The 22,439-nt window shown below is 44.9% G+C and overlaps 1 protein-coding gene across 1 annotated transcript in view; it reads left to right on the top strand.

The window, feature by feature from the left end:
- Window positions 1-22,439, top strand: part of ACOX3 (acyl-CoA oxidase 3, pristanoyl) — a 73,020-nt gene that overhangs the window by 47,058 nt on the left and 3,523 nt on the right. The window contains exons 11-17 of the mRNA XM_090035508.1: window positions 4,079-4,199; window positions 4,712-4,834; window positions 6,064-6,177; window positions 9,408-9,523; window positions 13,027-13,201; window positions 14,121-14,179; window positions 14,925-15,011. Of these exons, the coding sequence (XP_089891634.1) occupies window positions 4,079-4,199; window positions 4,712-4,834; window positions 6,064-6,177; window positions 9,408-9,523; window positions 13,027-13,201; window positions 14,121-14,179; window positions 14,925-15,011 (795 nt within the window). The remainder of the gene's footprint in view (window positions 1-4,078; window positions 4,200-4,711; window positions 4,835-6,063; window positions 6,178-9,407; window positions 9,524-13,026; window positions 13,202-14,120; window positions 14,180-14,924; window positions 15,012-22,439) is intronic.

Below are 22,439 nucleotides of genomic sequence, written 5' to 3' on the forward strand. Positions count from 1 at the left end.
AGGGGGGACACACAAAACTGATACAGTCTGCACCACACAAGAGGGACCCCTGGAGGGAGGGAGCCAACCCTACAGTGTATGGCCCACACAGTGGACGGCCCTCAGTCACATCAAATTTGAATGGCCCTGACTTGTCACAGAGTAGAAAGTACCTTCCATGGGGATGCAACCTTCCTCTCCTGCATCTGTTAACCAAAAGTGAGTAGTGGGTAATGGTAGTTCTGGCTTTCTCTCCTTTAAATATCAGCCAGTACATCTGAGCCAAAGTACCCAGATGTTACATATTATATCCCCCCTGGTGTGAGGCTGGAATCTACAATCAGATTGCAACTCAGTTACTATCAGGTTCCTGCTTTGCTCCTGGGACACTCACAAATTCCTTGCCCCTTAGATGGGGCTTGGGCACAATAGAATTTTAAATGCTGTATTACATTAATTCATACAGGAAGTCATGCCCTGAGTTATGAAATTGATATGCTTAAAGTGTCAATGTGTAACAGAGCTGGTTTGTAAGGAGAAAATGTGTTCTTGGGTATATCCCCAAGGAGTTCAAACTGAATCTTTCCCAAATTGCAATTCTTACAGAGGGCCTTACTTGTAACATGCAGAGGTATATTGCTGCATTAGACAAGTAGGACATCTCCAAAGGTTGTAATCTGGTAGAATGAGATGGCATAGCTAGCATCTATGGAGAGTCATGGTGGGCAGGCTTAACTGCTTTGAAGAATTTAGTGCAATTTGGAAGGAATTCTTGCAGTATTTGGTAGCTAGATTTTGGTAACTCATTGAATGCTTTTCTTCTTCCATCCTTCCCTCTTAACTTTTTCTTTTCTTTTCTTTTACCTTATAGTTTCATAGTTTTATAGTAGCTAAGGTCAGGAGGGACCTGAACAGATCATCTAATCTGACCCCCTGCCACAGGCAGGAATGAATGCTGGGTTCACAAGACCCCAGACAGGTGATCATCCAACCTCCTCTTGAATTTGCCCAAGGAAGGGGCAAGGACCACTTCCCTAGGAAGTTGGCTCCAGATTCTGGCCACCCTAACTGTAAAATATTGCCTCCTGATCTCTAACCTAAACCTATTCTCCATCAACTTATTACCATTGTTCCTCGTCACCCCAGGTGGTGCTGGGGAGAAAAAGGCTGTTTGCTGTTGATCTCCCCTGATGGGTTTGTAGGCAGCCACCAGGTCCCCTCTCAGCTTCCTCTTACCGAGGCTGAACAGGTTCAGGTCCCTCAGTCTCTCCTCATAGGGCCTGTCCTGCTGCTCTCTCACCAAATGGGTGGCCCTCCTCTGAACTTTCTCCAGGCTGGCCACATCCTTTTTAAAGTGCAGAACCCAGTACTGGACACAGTACTCCAATTGCGGCCTGACCAATGTCACATAAAGGGGGAGTATCACCTCCCTGGACTGACTTGTGAGGCACCTTTGAGTCCATGACAAGCTATGGCTGGCCTTGCTGGCTGCGGTCTGGCATTAGCGGCTCATGTTCATCTTGGAGTCAATAATGACTCTAAGATCCCTTTCCACCTCTGTGCTTTCAAGAGGGGAACTCCCCAGCCTGTATGTATGCTGTGGATTCCTTCTCCCAAGGTGCAGCACCCTACATTTGTCTACGTTGAACCCCATCCTATTCTCATCTGACCACTTTTGTAGCCTGTCTAAATCTAGTTGCAGCCTCTCTCTCCCTTCAAGTGTGCCCACCTCGCCCCACATCTTAGTGTCATCAGCAAACTTGGACAATATGCTTTCAACCCCCTCATCCAAGTCACTGTTGAAGATGTTAAACAGTGCGGGCCCAAGGACTGAGCCCTGGGGGACCCCACTGCTCACATCTCAGCAGGCTGAGTACGACCCGTCCACCACTACTCTCTGGGTGCACCCCATCAGCCAGTTTTTTTACTCATCCAACTGTGTAGGCATCAATGCCACAATTTATTAATGAGAATGAGGTGAGAGACAGTGTCAAAGGACTTCTTAAAGTATAGAAAGACTATGTCCACGGTGACATCATCATCCAAGGATTTAGTTACCTGGTCATAAAAGGCAATCAGGTTGGTCAGGCAAGACCTGCCTTTGATGAACCCATGCTGCTTGCCCCTGAGCATGATCTCCCCTGCTGGTCCCCCACAGATGTGCTCCTTGATGATTTTCTCCAAGATCTTCCGAAGCACCAAGGTGAGGCTTATGGACCTATAGTTACTTGGGTCCTCCTTCCTCCCTTTCTTAAAAATGGGGACCTCCTTAGCTAGTTTCCAATCCCCTGGCACCTGGCCAGATGACCACGAATACTCATACAGCCGGACCAAGGGCTCCATGATGACCCCCGCCAGCTCCTTCAACACCCTTGGGTGGAGGGCATCTGGACCTTCAGATTTAAAAATGTCCAGCCCTTCCAGAAGATCCCTAACTACCTCTGCGCTGACCCAAGGCCTGTCAGAGCTATCTCTGACATTGTCCCTACCTCTGGCAGGAGGGATGTCCCAGTCCCTGTTCAAGAAAACGGAGGCAGAGAAACTGTTAAAAATATCGGCTTAGCCAGAAGGTTACCACTGGAGTTTTGCCTGGTGCCCTCTTCTTGCTCCCAATGTACTTGAAAAAGGACTTTTTGTCCTTAATCCTGGAAGCTAGCCTGAGTTCCATCTCTGCCTTGGCCTTCCTAATAGCCCTCCTACACTCATGGGCCGAGGAGGAGTACTCCTCCTTGGTGATAGCCCCTCCCTTCTACTGGTTGTACGCCACCCTTTTAGTCCTCAGGCATTGCTGAATGCCCTTGCTGAGCCATGGGGGTTTCTGAGCACTCTTACCTGTCTTGCTTCTCTCAGGGACTGTTACCCTTTGGGCCTGGAGGATCACCCCTTAAAGTACGACCATCCCTCATGGACTCCCATCTCCTCTACCTTCTGGGCCCTCAGTGTCTCCCCCACTAATCTCCAAAGCTCGTTGAAGTTGGCCCTTCTGAAGTCAAGGGCTTTAGTCTTGCTATAAGCCCTTGACACCCTGCGTTGGATAATGAAATCCAGCAGGTGATGATCACTATTGTCCAGGTGGTAAAGGATCTGCAGTCCCCTTACCAGGTCTTCCCCAATGGCCAGGACCAGGTCCAGCAAGGTGTTACCCATAATGGGGCTGTGCACCTCCAGGATAACGTGAAGGTCCTGTAATACAGCCAGGAACCTATGCAAGCAGTCAGACCTGGCTGTCTGCTCCTCCCAGCAAATGTGTGGGTAGTTTAGGTCAACCATGACAATGACATCCCTTGACCTAACGGCCTCCATAAGCTGACCGGAGAAGTCCTGGTCCAGCTCTTCCCCCTGGTTAGGTGGTCTGTAGTAGACACCCACCGTAAGGTCTCTTTCGCCATGCCCCCTTGTAGTTTGACCCACAGTATCTCCGCCCAACCCCCCCCCGTTGATGTCCCAAAGTCTTCCATGATGTTGTCCGGCTTGCCCTTGGATGCATCATTTGTTCCCACATGGATCACAACCAGCAGGTAGTAGTCAGAGGGCTTGATGATTTTTGGGATGGTCTCTGTGATGTCCCGAATCCTTGCTCCGGGCATACAGTAGACCTGCCTTGACCAGGGCTCAGAGTGACAGATTGGACCATCAGTTCTCCTCAGGATGGAGTCCCCAATGACCAGAACTTTACATCTCCTCCTCCTCAGGGTCTACTTCTTCTCAGCCCATGTTGTAGGTCAAGCAGCATCAATAACTCTGGGGATCTGCTCTTCTGCCTTCACCTCCAGGGGAGCCAGGGCCGCATACCTGTTCCCAAAGGGTGTCTGGGGAGAAGGCACAGCAGTTGTACGAGCTGCCCTGGCCTTGACAGGAACCTGCTGCCACCAATTTTAGAGGGTAAAGATGATTTTAGAGGGGGCACCCAGATTTATTGTTTATTGTTTGTATAGTTCAGACTTACATGTACAGTTGGTATATATGTTTTTCTGGTGTTTGTATTGTATTAAAACAGAAATACATTTTTTTTTAAACCTAGATTTTGGGTTCGCTCTCCTTTTTTGTGTGTGTTTTTTTGTCTTACTGCATAATTTACCTGTGACTCTTTTTCCACAAGGCTGAACTTGGACGTGAACTTCATGCTTTGGCTGCTGCTGGCAAACCACTGGCCTCCTGGACTGCACAGCAGGCAGCACAGGAGTGTCGAGAAGCTTGTGGAGGACATGGCTACCTATCCAGTAAGCTACAAATCACTGTATAAATGTGGTCAGATAAAACATGTTTCTCTTGTTTATCACAGTTGTTATTGTGGGGAGAGATATTTATGATGAGAAGTTTTCAGGGGGCCTTGGGTCGGTCTTCCTTGTTACATATTCAGTTTGGACCTGCAAAATATGCTTCTACAGAGTAAGTTCCTGGTGCAACATGGAGTAGTGGACCAGCAAATAACGTGGAGCCAGAACTGGCAAGTTTTACATGCAAATTGAGTTCAGTCCAGAAATGCAAATACTGCTATTGCAGATGAAAAATATACTCACAAACTGGATACTTTTGAAAATTAACCCTCCTGTGTTTGTTTTCAGAACCGTGTGGTTGTTCTTTAGAGCCCACTACATGTAAGAATGCCCATCCTGTATAGCATATCAATTGCTTTTTACCTTTGATCACAGGTTAAATCTTTTTTTACTCTTAATCACATTTTGGGTAGGTTGCAAGATGTTGAAGTCTGTGACTTTTTTGTTTCTTATAGTGAATCGTCTAGGTGACATCCGCAATGAGAATGACCCAAACTGCACATACGAAGGAGACAATAATGTCCTGCTGCAGCAAACTAGCAATTACTTGTTGAGTTGGGTGACTGTGAAACACCAAGGTAAGTGGGCAATTCTGCATTTCATGTTGGGTTTGTTGATAATTTAGTGATGAGATTAGGATGTAATCTCATGCTGACAGAAGGTATTCAACTTCCAGCCTGTGGAGCCTTGTCACCTGACCAGTGGGGACTCCCCATATGTCCAGAAATTTAGCAGCAGGTAACAGTAGCAGCATTAATTGCTCCCAGAGCTGTGGCAATTTATGCTGCTACAGCTCCCTCACTGGCAAATTTCAGAATCCCTATGCTCTGGATGACATAGCCTCACGTGCCATATAGTGCCAGTACATAGTCACTCTGCAGCCAGAACTAGTGAACACAGTTGCCCAGGTGCACAGGGTCATGCTACTGGTGGATTCTGCATGAAGAGTCATATACATGCTGCGAAGGGGATCTGGCCAATGAACCTAGCCTCATGTATGGGATGTGGCACTTAGAGGTTGGCACAGTGACACTCATCCACCCTGTAGGGCTGAGCACCACTGATCTAGCCTAAATCCAATGTTAGGTACTTCATGAACAGCTTTTATGACCCCTGCTATATTTGCATTCCAGTTATATGTCACCCTAACTTCTAGACTTTGTGGTAGCCAGTTTTTGTTCTTTGCTTTAGATATACTTTATGAAAAAATAACACAACAAAAATACTTTAGGGCCTCAGGCCACCTCTGCTAAGTATTCAGACTCCTAGAAGTTTAATGGAAATCACTGGAAGTTTTGTACTCAGGAAGGCTCCAGCTATTTTGGTACCTGAACCATAAAGCTTAGATTCTATCACTCTCCTAAAGGTAATGGTGCCTCATTCCAGGGGACATGTCATTCATTTTACTGAAACCACTCAGGGCATGAGAAATCACTACGTGTAAGTGTGTATTATGATACCATGGATATATCCTAGCCCAATAATTATTATTATTCCATTGTTGTTTTGTTGTTCAGTAGTATTTTATCCAGCGAATATGTTGCTCTCACAGACACTAACCAAAATCCTCCATGTTTGGAAAACCCGCTGATAGTGATTGAATCTGCCTGGACACAAAAGCAGCCACATCAGCTTCTCAGGCCTTGACCACCTGTTCTCATTCAGCTGGATTATCCATAATAAACTAACTGTTTTGCCGTCCGTGCACTTGGCCTCTCATGAAAGAACAACCATGGCTCCCAGATACTGTTTTACCTCCAAATACTCTGATTTTTAACAAATCAATTTATTTTCCTTTGTATTTCAGATAAAGCGCCTATTGAATCCCCTTTTGGAACAGTAAACTTTTTGGAAGATTACCATTATATTCTGAGCCAAAAATTTATAGCCTCTAGTGCTGAAGATTGCATGAACTCTTCAGGTAATCATTTTCTTTTCTTTCTCAATACAAATAGTTCCAGACCCATAATATTCATGCAAAGCTACTCTGAAGCACAGCCCTAATATGCAGTGTGAAAAAAGTGCTAATATTTATTTTCTGTGTCATTGTTGACATTTGCTGAGGGGTTTTTTCACTACAAAAGGGTGAAGGCTGAATTAATCAACTCAGGTTAAAATGTGAACTAATCCCCTCACAACTTGAGGTGGGCCAATTTGAGGTCCAGATAGAATTATCTTTTCATTATATGGTGGTTTTACGCCTACTTTCAATCCGATCTTCACTTCTTGGTTTCTTACCAAGATAGACATCAAGAGGCTATTCTGGTGTTGCCTGTGACGAGTCTTGACTTGGGGAAGTACTACATTCTCGAACGACTTACAGATCTGGAGTTTGCTGAACTAACCCCCATTTTTGCTGCCATATTAGCGTTTTTATTTCCCTTCTGGACATGGGCTTTGATGGCAAAAAATGGAGTGAAAGTTATCCCCAGCAGCAGCACACTCCACTATCAGTCTGCAGGACTACAATTCCCTGAACACTTTGCAGCCCATGAAACTCACCAGCTCTCCGTTCTATTCCTGTTCCTGCAATCAAGAAGGGGTAGAAGAGGAGCTTGGGGGGAAAGTGAGAGATGGCTACCCAGGGCACATTTTTTCCATGGTATGCATCTGAAGTTAAAACAGTTTCCTGCAGTCTTATATTAAAGGATGTCACTATGTTATCTTTGGTTTGGATAGAGTAATCTTTGGTTTGGGTTGAGAAAGTAGAGTAATATTGAGCAAAAAACCTCAGCAGTTTTCTTGTCTTTTTCTGCTCTGATCAACTCAAGTATAATGTTTCGTACCATTCCCACTGTTTTGTTGCCATTTGCTTAAATTGGCCCTTGGTAGAGAAATTGAAAAGGTAATAAGGTCTGCATGGACAATCAAGACAAAAGTAGGTCTATGAAACTGGGACTATTCTGTGGGTAAAAATTCAGCCTTAATTTGTACATGTCATTAACAGTCAGTCTGCTTATTTCCTGGAATGTAATGACAGCATCAGTGCTCAACCAGCTGACTTGAAGTTCTGTGATTACTGAAGCCCTAGTAATGATGCAGAATATCAAGTGAGATAATGTCACAATAACTAGGAGAAAAAACTTGACATCTTACTATCTTTGAAATACAAAGGCTTAGAAGAAGAAGGTGGCTTGCCTGACACGATGTTTTGTTTTGCACATTTCTGTCTCTTTCCTGTTGAAACATCAGGATTGCAGTTGTAAATCTGTATTTCTCTTAATTGTTTAATAAGATTTATTTAATATTACTGGCTAAGACTTTAGCTAGGATTTAGACAATCAGGATTTATCAACAAAATTTGCATGTGTTTGTTGTGGTGATTCCTTCCCTAAAAATACCAAAGTACTTAAAAATTAATAAGCTTATATACTAAGTAATTATTTCACTTCCTACTTAAATTGGAGTAGGGTGATGGAATAACAGTATGCAGTACCACTAATAAAACTGCTACCGGCTGCCCACACCCACCTCCCTAGTCAGGGCAAGCAATGTGAAGAGTACAGCTCTGCTACACCTATCCTTTATTGCTATCTACTGGCCCCAAGATCATACATTGATCTACTATGAACAACTGCAGTGCTCTGTAGTGATATGCAAATTAAATTAAATTAAATTCTGCCCAGGGACCAGAATAGCTCTATGAGCACACAGTAGTAGCTGTGTTAGAGGCCTAACAAGGCAATTGTGCCCTAGCACCATCATCACAGAGCACGGCTGGCTACCAACACCTTCCTCAGCAATTGATTTTTCACATGTTCCTTTCCCACGCCCTTGTCCCAGTCCTGCCCCAGTCACCACCCCCAGTTACACTACTGCTGTGTTAGCATAGCACAGTGCCTACACTGATTTACCCTGATCAGAAGACTAACAGAAGGCTATATTGTTTCTGTTCCCTAAGCCAGCATGTTCAGAGATTGCTCAGGTATCCCTGAGTAGCAGGGCTATGTGAAGCTTCGGGTGCTGATTGGATTCGGAGGAGATTTGGCCCAATTCGGCGGCTGAATCTCCAAATCCGAATCGAATCAGGGGACTAATTAAAAGGTCCGAATCGATTTGAAGCTCTCCGAATAGATTTAGAAAAGGTTTGGAGAGCTTTGATGATTCGGGCAGTCGCCACCTGCTGCAGCAGGGAGCTACAGCCAGACTCGGAGCTGGTAAGTAGGGGAGAGGGGGCTGGAGGAGGGGGAAGGGGATTATGGGGGGACTCCTGCCAGTCCCCATCCCCTGCCTGCTCCCTCAGCCCCCCCCAACCCTGGTCTGCTGTCCCACCTCCCCCCATGGCTGCCCCACCCACCCCAGCTCCCGGCCCTTTAAGACCCCCCCCAAAAAAAACCCAAACTCACTGGCTGCTGTAGTAGCCTTGGAGTTTTGGGGGGCTCATGCAGAGCCCACCACATGTCTTCAGGCTGGGAGGGCAGCGGAGATTGCCCTCCGCACTGGGCAGGAACCCCTGTGTAGCACTACAATTGCCCTGAAGTGTATTACATCAGCTGGCAAAGTTCGAGCAGTTTGTTATGCTAGAATTAGAATTACGGTCAGCTACCTGATGACTTTTCCCCCAATGAAAAGAACTCTGTCACCAGAAATAATGTATCTCAGGAGTCAGCAAAATTGTTAGGCAGAGTCTCAAAAACACCTGCAACCTTGACTTCTAAGGTGTTGGCATGCCAGGGGCATGTGGCAGAGGAGCTGTGAGGGCCCTGATCCTTGGTGTGGCAACATAGCCCCAGCCCCTTCCCTGCCATCTGGCCTGAGGCTCACGTGCCAAGCAAAATGCCTTGGCATGTCATGCTCCTGTGCTGGGGGTTGCCTATCCTTGATATATCTCAAAAAGTCCAGAGTGGCCCCAAAGAACCAGGCTTGGGGCATTGATTCACTGCTGGCTCAGAGAGCAGGTTCCTCAGTATCGCTGCAAGGTTCTCACCAAGGTTAAATGTATTTAACCACATTTTGTTTTATTTGTGGTGATGCTATCAGAAAAGATTTTTATTGATATATTAAAGTGGATTCCTATTGGAGGTGTTATTGTAAACTAATATGGGTTTGGAATACAGAAGATGCTTTTTGTGCTATGTAGCAGTGTGAACATTAGCATCAGGTGTTTCAGCTTTCTTCTCCTTCCCACCTGGAAATTTACTTTTCTTTCAGTTCCTTTAGCAGCCTACAAATGGCTGGTGTGTTACCTACTCCAAGAAAGTGACCGAAAGTTGAACCAGAAAAAACAGTCTGGATGTAGTGATTTTGAGGCAAGAAACAACAGCCAGGTAGCAATGTATTCAGATTCCTTACTTTTATTTACTGGTTATTTTTATCCATACTTCTCAAATGCTTTTACTTTTATCTCTTAATGACTTCGAATATAATTTCCAGAAGCATAAAGCAACAAGTCATAGTAATTAATAAAAATGAACTCAGATCCATTTGCATCATATTAAGCATAACTAAAGGGCATGAATGATCAGTAAAATTTGTCCAAAACATAGTACCCTGCAGAAAAATACAGAAACACACTATTATGGTGCTTCTTAATTTAAAACAATTCTGAAAATTGTATCTGCTACTATTAAATCTACTTCAGCATATGATTTTTACATCTACATCTGCATATTATGCTGCTTTTATGGCCAAATACATACTGTAGGAAAGAATCCCACTCTGGCTGGTAGATGAACTAGATGACCTAATCAATCTTTTCCAACTCGAATTTATATAATTCAAATGCAGTAATGAAAGATACCAGGCTGACAGCATTGGGGACTGAAAAGGAAATGTTTACAATCCACTAATGGTGGACGTACTGTCTCCCCAACAAGGCTTAGCAGCCAAACATGGCTCAGGCTCAAACCATCACTTGCAGCCCCAAGCTTCCCAAACACCCCAGGAACCTCAGTGAATAAAATTGGCTTGTCCCCAAGTAAAGAATACTTTGATATTTGTCACTCCAGAGAGCTCTCTTCTCTGGTGACAGCCTACCTTATCTGCAAAGTGCATTGAAACTCAGAACAAGAAACACTCAGCTCAGTATCAAAGAAGTGACAGTGTGGCTTTTCCCAGCAATTTACCCCCCAGGATGTCTCCTGGTTGGGACTTGGTAAAACCAGTGATGGATGTGAATAAACCCTCTCCACCTGCATCATAGGAGCAGGCAAAGAGAGAAGTGTTTTGCTGAATCAAATCAAGAACAGCGTGTTGCCTTAGTAGTCTTGACAGCGAACAGAAGTATGAGTCATACTAAGATTGCATCTATTAGGTCACTGAATGAGACCTTTTGGGAAAGTGGTATATGGCCTAGTATGTTAAAAAAAAGTTTCTTTACTGCACAGTACAGATGTGTCTTGCTCTGCATCTTTCTTATACTCAGGAAGCCAAATACTTTGGGCTATTAGGCATTCTTTGCATCTTATGCAGGGGAAGGGCAGCTTTTTATTGCAAATTGTGTACATTAAAAATATCTGAAAACAATTAACACTCTGGAGTTTTGAAGCCCCTTGCAGATTTGATTTGAAATCACTGAGGCATGAAGAAGCCTCTGCTGTCTGCCCACTGGCAGAGAAGCAAAATAGTGCTCAGTCTTGCTTTAGGAGATCTGGAAGAGATTTCTGGTCTGTCCCAGTGGTATTAGGGGGTTAGAAGTTCAGTGGAGACATCCCAGGGCAGCAAGGGAGGAGTGCTTTGCATCACTCATCAGTGATGTTTCATGCTGGCTGAACAAGGTTAACAAGCTCAGAGGGACATCCTGTCCATTTGTTCTTGGCCAAATGATTGATGGGAACAATGAAAGGCTACAAGAGAGTGTTTATAAAATGGGAAGTATGGGGAAGAGAAGGGCAAGAATGAGTTTTTCAGGGATCCAGCCAGAATATTGAGACCCACTAGGTTGTGACCAAAAAACTGATTTTAATCATGACTTTCTGATCCAAGTTAAAGTCTTGCTGTTGAGGAAAATATTTCTTCCCCCCCCAAAGTTTAAGGATGTTCTGATGTGGCTTTTAACCTTACATCAGACTGTGACATTGGGATGCCACAGAACAGTGGTTTTCCAGGTGGGCCATGTTTACTAGGGCTGTGCAGAGCTTCAGCAGCTGATTCGATTTGGAAGAGATTCGTCATAATTTGGCAGCCAAATCTCTGAATCCCAATCAACTTGAGAGACCCATTAATCTGTCTGAATTCAATCGGAAGCCTCTAAAGTGATTCAGAGAGATTCGGAGATTCGACCATAGACTGTACAGGCCGGCACTAGGCAGTGCTGATGGGAGCAGCTGGACGAGCCCCGGCTTGAACCAGCAGCCCCAGGAGAAGCTGCGGCTCGTTTGGCTGCTCTCCTGGCTGACCCTCTCCCCTCTCCCGGCAGAGTGAGGCAGGCAGTTCTGGCACCCCTGGGAGAAGCCACAGGGGCTGGGGGGAATGATTGGGAGCTGAAGGGAATGATCAGGGAGCTGGAGGATCAAATGGGAAATGAAACCAGGAGCTGGGGGGAACCATCAGGGGCTGGGAGAATGAGCAGGTGCTTCCCCCAGCTCCCAATCATTCCTCCAGCTCCCCAATCATTTCCCCACAGCCCCTGCAGCTTCTCCCAGAGCTGCTGGCTCAAACCACAGCTTGTCTGGCTGCTCCCCTGGCTCCCTCCCCACTGGAGTGAGGCCAGCAGTGCTGGCAGCTCCAGGAAAAGCTAAAGGGCCTGGGGGGAATGATTGGGAGCTGGGGGATTGAACCAGGAGCTGGAGGGAGCCAAATGTTCATTTCCCCCAGCCCCCGATGATTCCCCAGCCCCCGCAGCTTCTCCCGGGGCTGCCAGCTCAAGCCACAGCTCTCCCAACAGCTCCCCCAGGTGGTCCCCTCCCCACCCCCCCGGGGCAAGGCAAGCAGTGCTAGCAGCCCCAGGAGAAGCCATGGGGGTTGGGGGAACCATAGGGGCGCTGGGAGAATGATTGGGAGCTGGGGGATCAAACAGGGAACTGAGGATTCTAATGGGGAGCTGGGGGCAATGATCAGGGGCTGGGGGAATCAACAGGGCCTTCTCCCTAGGTTCTGGTTCAACCCCCCAGCTCCCCAATCATTCCCCACAGCCCCCGCGGCTTCTCCCAGGCTGCTGCCTCGAGCTGGGCCTTGTCCAGCTGCTCTCCCAGCTGCTCCCACCAGCACTGCCTGCCTGTATAGTCTACAGCCAAATAAGATTTGGTGCTGAATATCTTTGGATTCAGATTCAGCCGAATCGAATCGGGACAGTGATTCAAATCACCATAATGGCACTGCACTGCACTGACATCATTGTAGACACTTTTCCTAAGGAATGAATGTGCAGAAATACATTGGGTGTAGGGAGTACAAACAGTGATATTTTGCAGGTAAAAGGGCATGTGGTCCAAACAGTTTGAAAACCACTGCCATAAAATAGTTATAGAGAGAGTTGCATTTTTAAGAATATGCTTTTTTTAAATGTGTTACATGCACATAAAGTTAGCCATAATTGGTTTGGTTTTCTTTTACATTTCTGTAACAGACTATATACAATACATAATATATTTATTTATTCATTCTATATATTTCCTGTCTGTTACAGAGATTTAAAACAACCAGACCAACTGCAACTAAGTATATATAGGAAACAAACGACTAATGCAAAATGAATGTAAGAAACAATCTTGATCAGTGCAACATATTGGCTGTAAACAAGCAGTTCCAGATCTATCTGTGATTTACTCAGTATAATTCATTTATTTATATAACAACTTTGCAATCTAATCCTCCCTTTCTTTTTCTTAAGGTATACTACTGTCGTTCATTAGCTATAGCTTTTATTGAGCATACAGTCTTACAAAGATACCATGATTACACTCATGATCCCACCACACCATCTACCCTCCAGCCTGTACTAAAGCAACTCAGTGCTCTCTATGGACTATGGTCTTTAAGTAAACATATGGCTGTGCTCTATCAAGGTGAGATCAATTCCCTCTATATGTTCTGTTGGTCATCGTCTAATGCCCTGAATTGTAATCTTCATTTATTCTATACATTTGTCAAGAAGAGAGAATTCCACTCAGGGTCTGTTTCTCATTGTCTATACTATGCACCACTATGGGGTAGATATTCAGGCCTATATACTATGAAAGTTGGGTGGCAGGCCTATGGCCACAAGGAAAGCTATAGGCCTTCCTTGTCTCTAAATATAAAATCATGAGCCTCTACTGTTAATATTAAAAAACTTGATCTATAATCTTTAAAAACATAGAGATCTTAGACCATCTATGTGATCAACTGTGAGAGTGAATGTAGAATATGTAGACAATGTTAGGGCATCTATGCGATCCACTGTGGGAGAGAATGAGGAATATGTAAACTACATGAAAAAGGCAGAGTTTTGCATCGTCATGAGTAAGACTATCGCTATGGTTGCTTGCAGACGTGAAAAAAACAAAATAAAACAAAACAGTGCTATACTAGAAGAAGAAGCATGTTAGTTTGACCAAGATACAACCCAGCCTCTGTAGAGATCAGGTGCTTTAGCAGAGCCTTTTGGGTTTTTTTATCCAATAGCTGATTCAATCAGCTTAGATGAAAGAGCCAAAAAGCCCCACTCAAGTGCCCAAGCTATACAGATGTTGAGTGAACTGGGTCTAACTAACTCAGTGCCTCTTCTGGGCATGCGCTAAGCTTGGCACAGAAATGTGCCAAGCTGAAAGCAAAGTGTCACTCTTTTTTTTAAGTTTGCAAGCAGCCTGTGAGTCCCAAAAGAGGCTGTATATAATCTTCAGTGCTGCTAAACAAGTAAATAGTGTGTTTTGTAAAAGGAATATATCAGTACAACTCTAATTGATTTTACTTCACAGTTTCATTTCTCCATCAATATATTTGCAGGTGGATATATTTCAGGTGAACAACCTAGTAGGTTCATCCAAAATGCTATTCTGGAACTTGTTCCAAGGTAAGCTTCTAATATTGTTTTAATCTGGTTGGATAGCATATAAAACTAATACCAAAAAGAAACGTTACCAGTTATTCTACACTTCAAGAGCTCATTGACTAGACACTATACTTTTAACAACTCAACAGCTTTTTTTCTTACAGGGCAGGTTAGTGGCATAAATAGTGGGTTAAATCCTCAGGGTTATTCACCAAGAGCCTAGATAAAGTGATATTTCATGTTTTAGAGAAAATGCTTGGCAGGTATTGTTCTGGGTTTCATTTGTCATCTGAAGCCTTGAAGTTTATTAAAGGGGCGAGCCAGTAAAAACACTTGACAGCAGTTCTATTTCTTTTGTTATCATCTTGGCTCATAAATATTGGCTATGTTTTATTCTCTTTCAACACACATTTTTTCAAACTGACGTACTTTTGCCCAAGAAATGTATGAAATTATGAAGAAGAAAATTCCTGAAGATTTATTTAAAAGAATGAATTACAAAATTAATATGTTATGGTACTGCCTAGATGAAAATATGTCTTAAAAGCAGTCAGTAAAGTACAGAATGTTGTCGGGGTTTTCATCTCAAGGGGGAAAAGAATCTACATGGTTTTAATTGATAAATGAATTTTTAAAATGTAAGTTTTTAAATTACTCTTGACTGGTAGCTAGAGCAGGAATTCAGCTTCTCTGTTGTTTACAGGTAACTATAGAAATCAATACGAGCTTCCAAAATTATGCCCTTTGTTTTTGAACAGTTGAAAGATGATGCTGTTGCCTTGGTTGATGTCATTGCTCCTCCTGACTTCATTCTGAACTCACCTATTGGCAGATCTGATGGAGAGGTAAATAACATCCCCGTGTTTGTAAAACCATTCATTGAAATGGTATTTCTGTAAGCGTACTCATATCTTATGCTGAAGAAGTTTCACAGGCTGGAAATAAGGGAGATAGTCCCTTGGTACATGCTGCTGCAACTAATTTGACTTCAGTTGATCTACAACAATTTATACCAGCTCCAATATATGGTAAAAAAAATCATATGTTATTACTCAGGATGTTTTCTGTTGTGAAAATCCCTGCATACCCAGAACTAAAAATGATTATATTTAAAGAACCCCAGTGGTGGTGGCAGCAAGAAGGGGTGGGTGGGTGGGGGGCGTAAGCATGGGTGAGGGTGTAAGCGTGGGACCCGGGGTGGCAGGACACATGCACATTGTCCCCCGCTCCAGGCTGCAACAGGGCTGAGCTTGCAGAGCTCCCCCTGCTCGCAGGCTGCAGCCTGTGCCCTGTTCCAGTCATGCACTCACCTGCAGGGCATGGATTCTGTCCTGAGCCTGCAGCAATCGGGCACCAGCGGGGCCTAGGGTGAGGCAGCAGGTTGTGCAGAACCAATTATATGTATTTACATTAAATCCTATGGAGAAATGGGTTTCATGATTCTTTGAAAAAAAATCTATTTTCTAGATATTGTAATCTTTGGAGGAACTTTACTTTCCTCCTAATTTTTCTCTTCATTCTGATTCCTGAACTCATTGGTTCAGTTTCCATGATGGAACTGCATATGGACCCCAAAGCTAGACTACGCTTTTTTTGTTTGCTTTTTACTTCTGTATTATATTGCCCAGTTAATCTAATCTGCCATCCATTATCACTTTGGGAATGAAATCCTGGCTTCACTGACTAAACTCCCATTGACTTTGAGGCCAATATTTCATCTTAACTGTGCTTTTGGTGAGTTTTTCCCCTGAATATTGTGGTTTCAGATTGTCTGACCAGATGCATTATTCTCTTTACTTTTCAAGTTTGAAACTTGTGCTCATATCTCTGTCTCCATTTCTAAATAGCTTAAGATTGTTCCAGTGACTTAACTGATGTTCACATCCCCCCAAATTTAGTGTCATTTATGGACCTAATTAACATGAAAGTTCATCTTCACTTTTAGACGTTTGGTGAAAGTGTTATATATAGTAAGAGAAAAGTGAATTTAAAACTTGTTCCAAGTAGGAATTACATTGCATCACAGCAAAAAATCATTCTCAATCAGTATTTAAGATGTCAGTAAAAACCTTGTAAAGGATTGAGATGGCTCTTAGCTTGAAGAATGCCATAAAAACACATCAGTGACCAGTTATAACAACTCTGTGTTTTGCCTTCAAATAAGAGTATTTAAAGGGCCTTCAAGTGCTTCACAAAAAATTAACTCAGCTTCAAACTAAGTTTGTTAAAACAAGGCCAGCGCCTTCAAAAGTAACAAGTGCTTTTGGCAAGCCAACCTGAAACACCAGGAGGGGGCCCCAGGTTTCAGAGGGTGAGTGCTTAGCACAGAGGTTGTCAAACTGGGGTATGCGTACCCCCGGGCGTGCTTGGAAAAGTGCTAGGAGTTACCCAGATGTGGGGGGCAGGGGGAGTTCACACGTAGCAACTGCCGTCACCATTCACCACCCCACGCTGCTGCCGCTACCACATGCAATCTCCCCACCACTGAGCATCTGGCTTCCACCACCCTTGCCCACCCCCACCAGCATCCAGCCGCTGCCACCATAAAGAGTACACACTCCTTAAAGAGAGGGAAAATCCCTGGCTTAGCACATTCTGAACATCAAAGGCACCCAGAACTGCCTGGAAACACTTTAGCCAAGATTTTAAAATGTGTTTCTTCGCATTAGTGTCACAGCGCCTGTTCTAGCAATAGCATTCTGCTATGAGACCTGGATGTGTTGCTGACTTGCAGATACCCCTAGAAGCAGTTTGCTCTGTACTTGCCAAATTAAATAAGGGTTATGTGAGTCAGTCTCTCCCTTGGTCCAATAGAGAGCAAAGGCTTTTGGAAAAGTGCCTATATTACAGTTGGATATAATATCATAAGATCATGATCAGAATGTTTAAATCATTTTGATTTTAAGTTTTCTTATTACAATAAATGTCTGAGATTGGTCAAAGCAGAATGTACAGTTCTCCCATGGCTAGAATTATTGTGCCTAATAATGATAGATCAGAGACAAGAATGAAATACAGATCTGTACATCAGCAGAGAGTGATGGGACACATTCAGAATGCCTCCAGTAGTTTTCTGGATGGAGCACAGAGCACCTAGTATTATTATTCCCACCTTTATGAACGTTGCATGCTTCCCAAGGCTAGGGGGGCACGGTGGGGTCCTGCAGAAAATGGCAGCAGGGGCAGCGGCAAACAGGGAGCTTCCACAGGTGGCCACAATGGTGTCGGTGGCAAGGCAGGGGGACGGCGAGTGCCGACTGGCGATTGGAGACCACCCGCAGATGCAGCTGGTGGTGTTGTTGGTGAGGAGGGGAGAATGGCGAGCGGTGACTGCCCGCAGGCGCTGCCAGCAGCATCGGTGGCAGCCAATCTCAGGGGTTGCACCGCCAATCTCAAGGGTGCACGTGCATCCATTTGCATCCCCTACGTGTCGCCATTGCCCACCTTCTCAGCCTGTTTCCCCACTTTACTAATCCTGTTCTGTTGCCCTGCTCCCCAGGGATTTCCTATATTGCTTTGTCTATGTACAGTATACGTAAAGAAGTGTGAAAGTTTCTTGAATACTGGGCCAGGCACAAAGCCTGCTGAAGTCAGTGGACTGAGTCCCACTGATTCTGCATCAATTCCCCACCCCTCCCCGCCCCTCCCCAGTTCAGTGGACAAGGCCTCAGCACCACCTGGCTCAATGCCATTTGATAGTAAAGCCCATTTTAAAAACATTTTATTCCTTCTAAAAAAAAAAAGTTTTAAAGTTTATGTTTCTATAACATTTTTAAATGGTCATCTCCATTTCAGGAAATCTGCATAGTATTTTCAGCTTTATTTTATGCAGACACCATGTAAAAATTATATGAGAAGCATCATCAGAATTTTGAAGACAGATGGACTTGTTTTGTTCCACTCTCTGGTTACTGCTTGAGAGATCAGTGATATAAAATGAAGTAATCTGAATGAAAGAGCCACCCTATTCCTAGATCAAGCATTTATATCTATGCAAAATGAAAGCCTTAGCTCCTAATTTATTTTCTGTGGTCATGCTCAGACTCAATCTGTTAAGTATTAAAAATATTTTTTTCCAAGGCAAAAAGATGTTTCCTAACAGCATCCAACAATATGTCTTGTATTCCAGGCTACAAGTAAAGCCAGCCTGGTTTCAAATCAAAATGGAATTTCTGGTGTATGTGGGAGGTTCAGGGAATGCTGATGCTCACTTTTGATATCATGCTGCTAGCAAACTGACTGAGTCTGGCAAATGTCCTTTTATTAGACACTCTGTAAGGTACTAGCATTACATCTAAAACAGTTCATGTCTTCAGCCTGTTTGTAAAATGTGGCATTTTTTGAATTTGTATTTCCACCATGCCTTTTCTTCCAAAACTCTTACGAACTTCTCGTAGCAATTAGCAAATATTAGTAAATTAAACCTTCCAGCAGCCCATTACAGTCAAATCGCCGCCCTTTTTCACCACTTGGGAGCTTGGGTTAAGTTCCCAGATTAAGTTCCTGACTTAAACTGTGTTCCAATCAGTAGGCTGTACTGCATTAGTTACCATACAGAGAATACTAGAAACAGTGGGAAGCAGCAGAAGAGAAGAGACTTTTAAAAGCAATAGCTTTTATTTCCTTTTACTTTAGCAATGATGGACTTATGCCAGTTAGGACATGCTCAACCTTTTGGCACCACAGGCCAGATGGGTGGCCTGGAGCCCACCTGCAGGCCAAATTGGGCCCTGGGGCATGGTACCACCCCCTTTCTACTTCTCGTACCAGAAGTGGGCCCCACCAGAAATGGACCTGCCACCATGCCAAATTCCCAGACTTGTGAGCAGCCCCACAGCCAGAAGACTTGCAGCCGTGGACAGGATCTGTCCCAGAGGCCAGAAGTTAAGTACCTCTGGGTTAGGATATTGCCCTCACTACAGTCCCTTAGCTCTGCTTTGTTCAAGTGAGGAGTCTCTGGTATGAAGCATTTCCACTGTGTCACTGAGCCAGGGGTGGGCAAAATACAGCCCATGGGCCAAATCCAGCCCACAAGGCCATTCTATCTGGCCCGCAGAGCCATTCACAAATTTTGAAAATTAATATTTCTCTGTCTTTGGTTCCTGCCATTAATGACAGAAACAAGAGGCAGTAGGACCCAGGGGAAGCCCAGCTGGCTCCCACAAGAGCAGGGTCCCCCAGCCCCACACCGCAGCCAGAAGCCCCAGCTAGGGCTGGCCAGGGACCGTGGCTGCCCTGCGCTGAAACCTCAGGTAAGAGAGTGGGGAGGGCAGGGAAGGAGCTGGTGAGGAGCACAGGGAAAAACGGCCCCTCAGCTGCCCTGTGCCAGGAAGTCCCTGCTGCAGCTGCTTACAGCCTGCACTGGGCTGCCTGTATCTACTCAAAACAAGATGAGGGGAGGGGTTACATCTCAGGATGCCCTGCTTGTGCTCCTGCCCTCCAGCCCTGCTGCCCTGTGCCCCCACCCAAAACCCCTGCCCCCCAGCCCTGCTGCCCCTGTCCCCAACCCAAAGCCCCTGCCCCCCAGCCCTGCTGCCCCTTGCCACCCACCCAAAGCCCCTGCCCCCCAGCCCTGCTGCCCCTTGCCACCCACCCAAAGCCCCTGCACTCCAGCCCAGGCTCTGTATCTGTCAGAAGCTACCCAGAACCTGGGCCAGCTGCAAACAACTGCTGCCTGTCCGCCCCAGCCCCCACCTGTGCCTGCTCAGGACAGCTCCACGCCAGCTTCAAGCAGCTGCAGCAGGGAACGCAGGCCACAGGGGGGGACTTTTCCCCATGCTCAACACCAGCTCATTCCCTGCCACGGAGCAGGGGGTTAGGGCTATGTGCTGCCCCCCGCCTGTACCATGGGGCTGGGGGACACTGGGAGTGAATTGGGGCCAGCGCCGGCGGGGCCCAGAGCAGGGCAGCAGGAGTACAGGGTCCTGGCCAGCAGGGGCTCTATGGGGCCGGACCAGCTCCCCCCTCTCCCTGCTGGTTCAGCCCAGCCCTGCTCCACAGACCCCAGCCAGCCTGCACTCCACTATGGGCCCCACCGACGCTGGCCCTGAGTTATTGGTCCCAAGATGGTGACTAGGGGGCAGGGCACCTGTCAAGGGGCAGGGCTACCCATGCATCCCTCGACAGCTTGCCAAAACTGGGTAAGTACCCCTCTGCCTGAAATAATTGCCTGCCACTGCATTGAGCCAACCAGCCTGACATCACTTCCCAACATTACTGCACTACTGGAGTGGAGGGGACACTGACATTCTGCAGCTATTCCCAGCTCACCTAATAAACCTTTGAGCCAGTTACTAGCCACTGCAGGATGTAATATTATTGTGATTCTTGATTTCTGGGTCAACGACAGAAGAATGGTTTAGAGAGCATAAAGAAGCATAAAGACATCTTCCATCCTTCAGGTCCTGTACTTAGGAATCAGAGCCATACTAACCCAAACAGTTGTACAATGACTGTGACTATTTATGCAGTTAAAAGTCTATACATAACCCTCCCACCTAATTAATGGTGCCCTGGTATATTTACAGCCCCCCAGAAAGAATAAATCTGAATTTCCAGAATTTGGGAGGGAGAGAAGGTATAAATAAAGAGGATGGTGTGCAATAGGTTGGGGGAATGGCAACCAGAGGCTGGAGACAGTAGTATCAGTGGAAAGAGAAAAACTTCAGAAGTAGAAAGGAAAAAAGTGTTCCCTGACTGCAGTTTGTTCTGGACACATGGAAGCAAACAGCATTATCAAACCACTCTATTGCAATGGATCTTTCAGAGTTGTAACCTAGGTCGGCAGTGAGATAAAAGCATGACGTGATGTTAGTTCTGATGAGTGCCAGCAGGTTTGAGAGACTTTTTGTAGAAATATATCGGTTTTGATAAAAGATTTGATAGTGAAGATGCTTTGGGTCAAGGATAGAAAATCTGGCCAAGTGGTAGACAGAGCTGCTCAAAATAGCCAATAGGCCTGATTACAGCATTTACCTAGTTCATGTCCCCACTCTGTTTCCTTTCTTTTTTGTGGCTCCATGAATGTTTAGTAAGTCGCTACTGACTGATTAAAGCAGAAACTAACTTCATTACTGCAAACCAGACAGAGTAGGAGCTTGAATCTGTGAAAATACCCTAAATATTAAGATGTTGGTTATTTTGGGATCTGTCTCTACCTTTCTTTTGTTGTTTTTATTTTAAAGTCTGTTTTGTTTTGAAACCTTCAACATATATGAGTGTACACAACAAAACAGACCTTGAAATATTAATGAAACAAATTTAAAAAATATTAATAAAAAAACAAAAGGAAGTAGTATGTATATCATTAACTGATATTCTTATTTTTCATCTGGGCTTATTCAGCAGAACCAAGCTATAGGATAACTATAATATAACTAGTTGTCCCCTTAAACTGGTTTGCTGGTGAGGAATGGGCCTGAATCAAATTTCCATACTGTGGGGTGTTTGCCAAGAAGTCAAGAAAGGAATGTTAAATAGAGCACACCCATACTTTTCAATACTTTGACTTCTACCTCTTGAAATCTACATCTTATTGCTTGCTATGTGATCAAGACATAGAGAATAGCATAATGTTTTTAGAGAGTTAATATATGTATTATATGGTGGACAAAGGGAAAAACAGTTCTCATTCCAGGTTTAAGGACTAATTCTAGTTCCTGAGTCATATCGGTGGTTACTAGTGATTGGAAAAAATTTCTGGTGACTGCCCTTAATGAACAGCCCTTACTTATAAGTGGACTTACCTGAGCCCAGTATGGAGTAACTTTTGAGGGACACCTTTTTTAAATGACATAATTTCTGCATTCTAACAAAAAGAAAATCAACCAGATCTTCAAATGTGAGGAAAAGGGTTCTGGGAAATGTGTAAGTTATGCTTTTGTAATAAGACTAGTGCAAAAGGAACTGGACTCAATCATGTCATATACTGGTGACAAACTGGTCTGTCCCCATTAGTCCTAGTGTGGGCTGTTCCCGAACCTCATCCCCTCTGATGGGTAAGAAGCCTGCTCATTTGTGGCTGTGGTGGCCTCACTTCTTTGCCTGGCACGATGGGCTCAGAGGAGGGCAATTTTGATTGGCAGAGTATTTCCACCCATCAGGTAGTAGCGGGGAGAGGCTTGCCCTGCCTCGCCTGGAGGGTGGGAGGGACAAAGAGCCCTGGACCTGATTTAGAACTGCACCTTGCAGGTCTGGTTGACTTCAGGGGCGGAGCCTCTGCAGAGAATAAAAGGACAGCATGCTTGGCACGCAGGGCAGACACTCCCCAGGTC

Source organism: Crocodylus siamensis, chromosome 2 (assembly GCF_052110815.1).
Source record: "Crocodylus siamensis isolate JL-2025a chromosome 2, ASM5211081v1, whole genome shotgun sequence".
NCBI lineage: Eukaryota > Metazoa > Chordata > Crocodylia > Crocodylidae > Crocodylus > Crocodylus siamensis.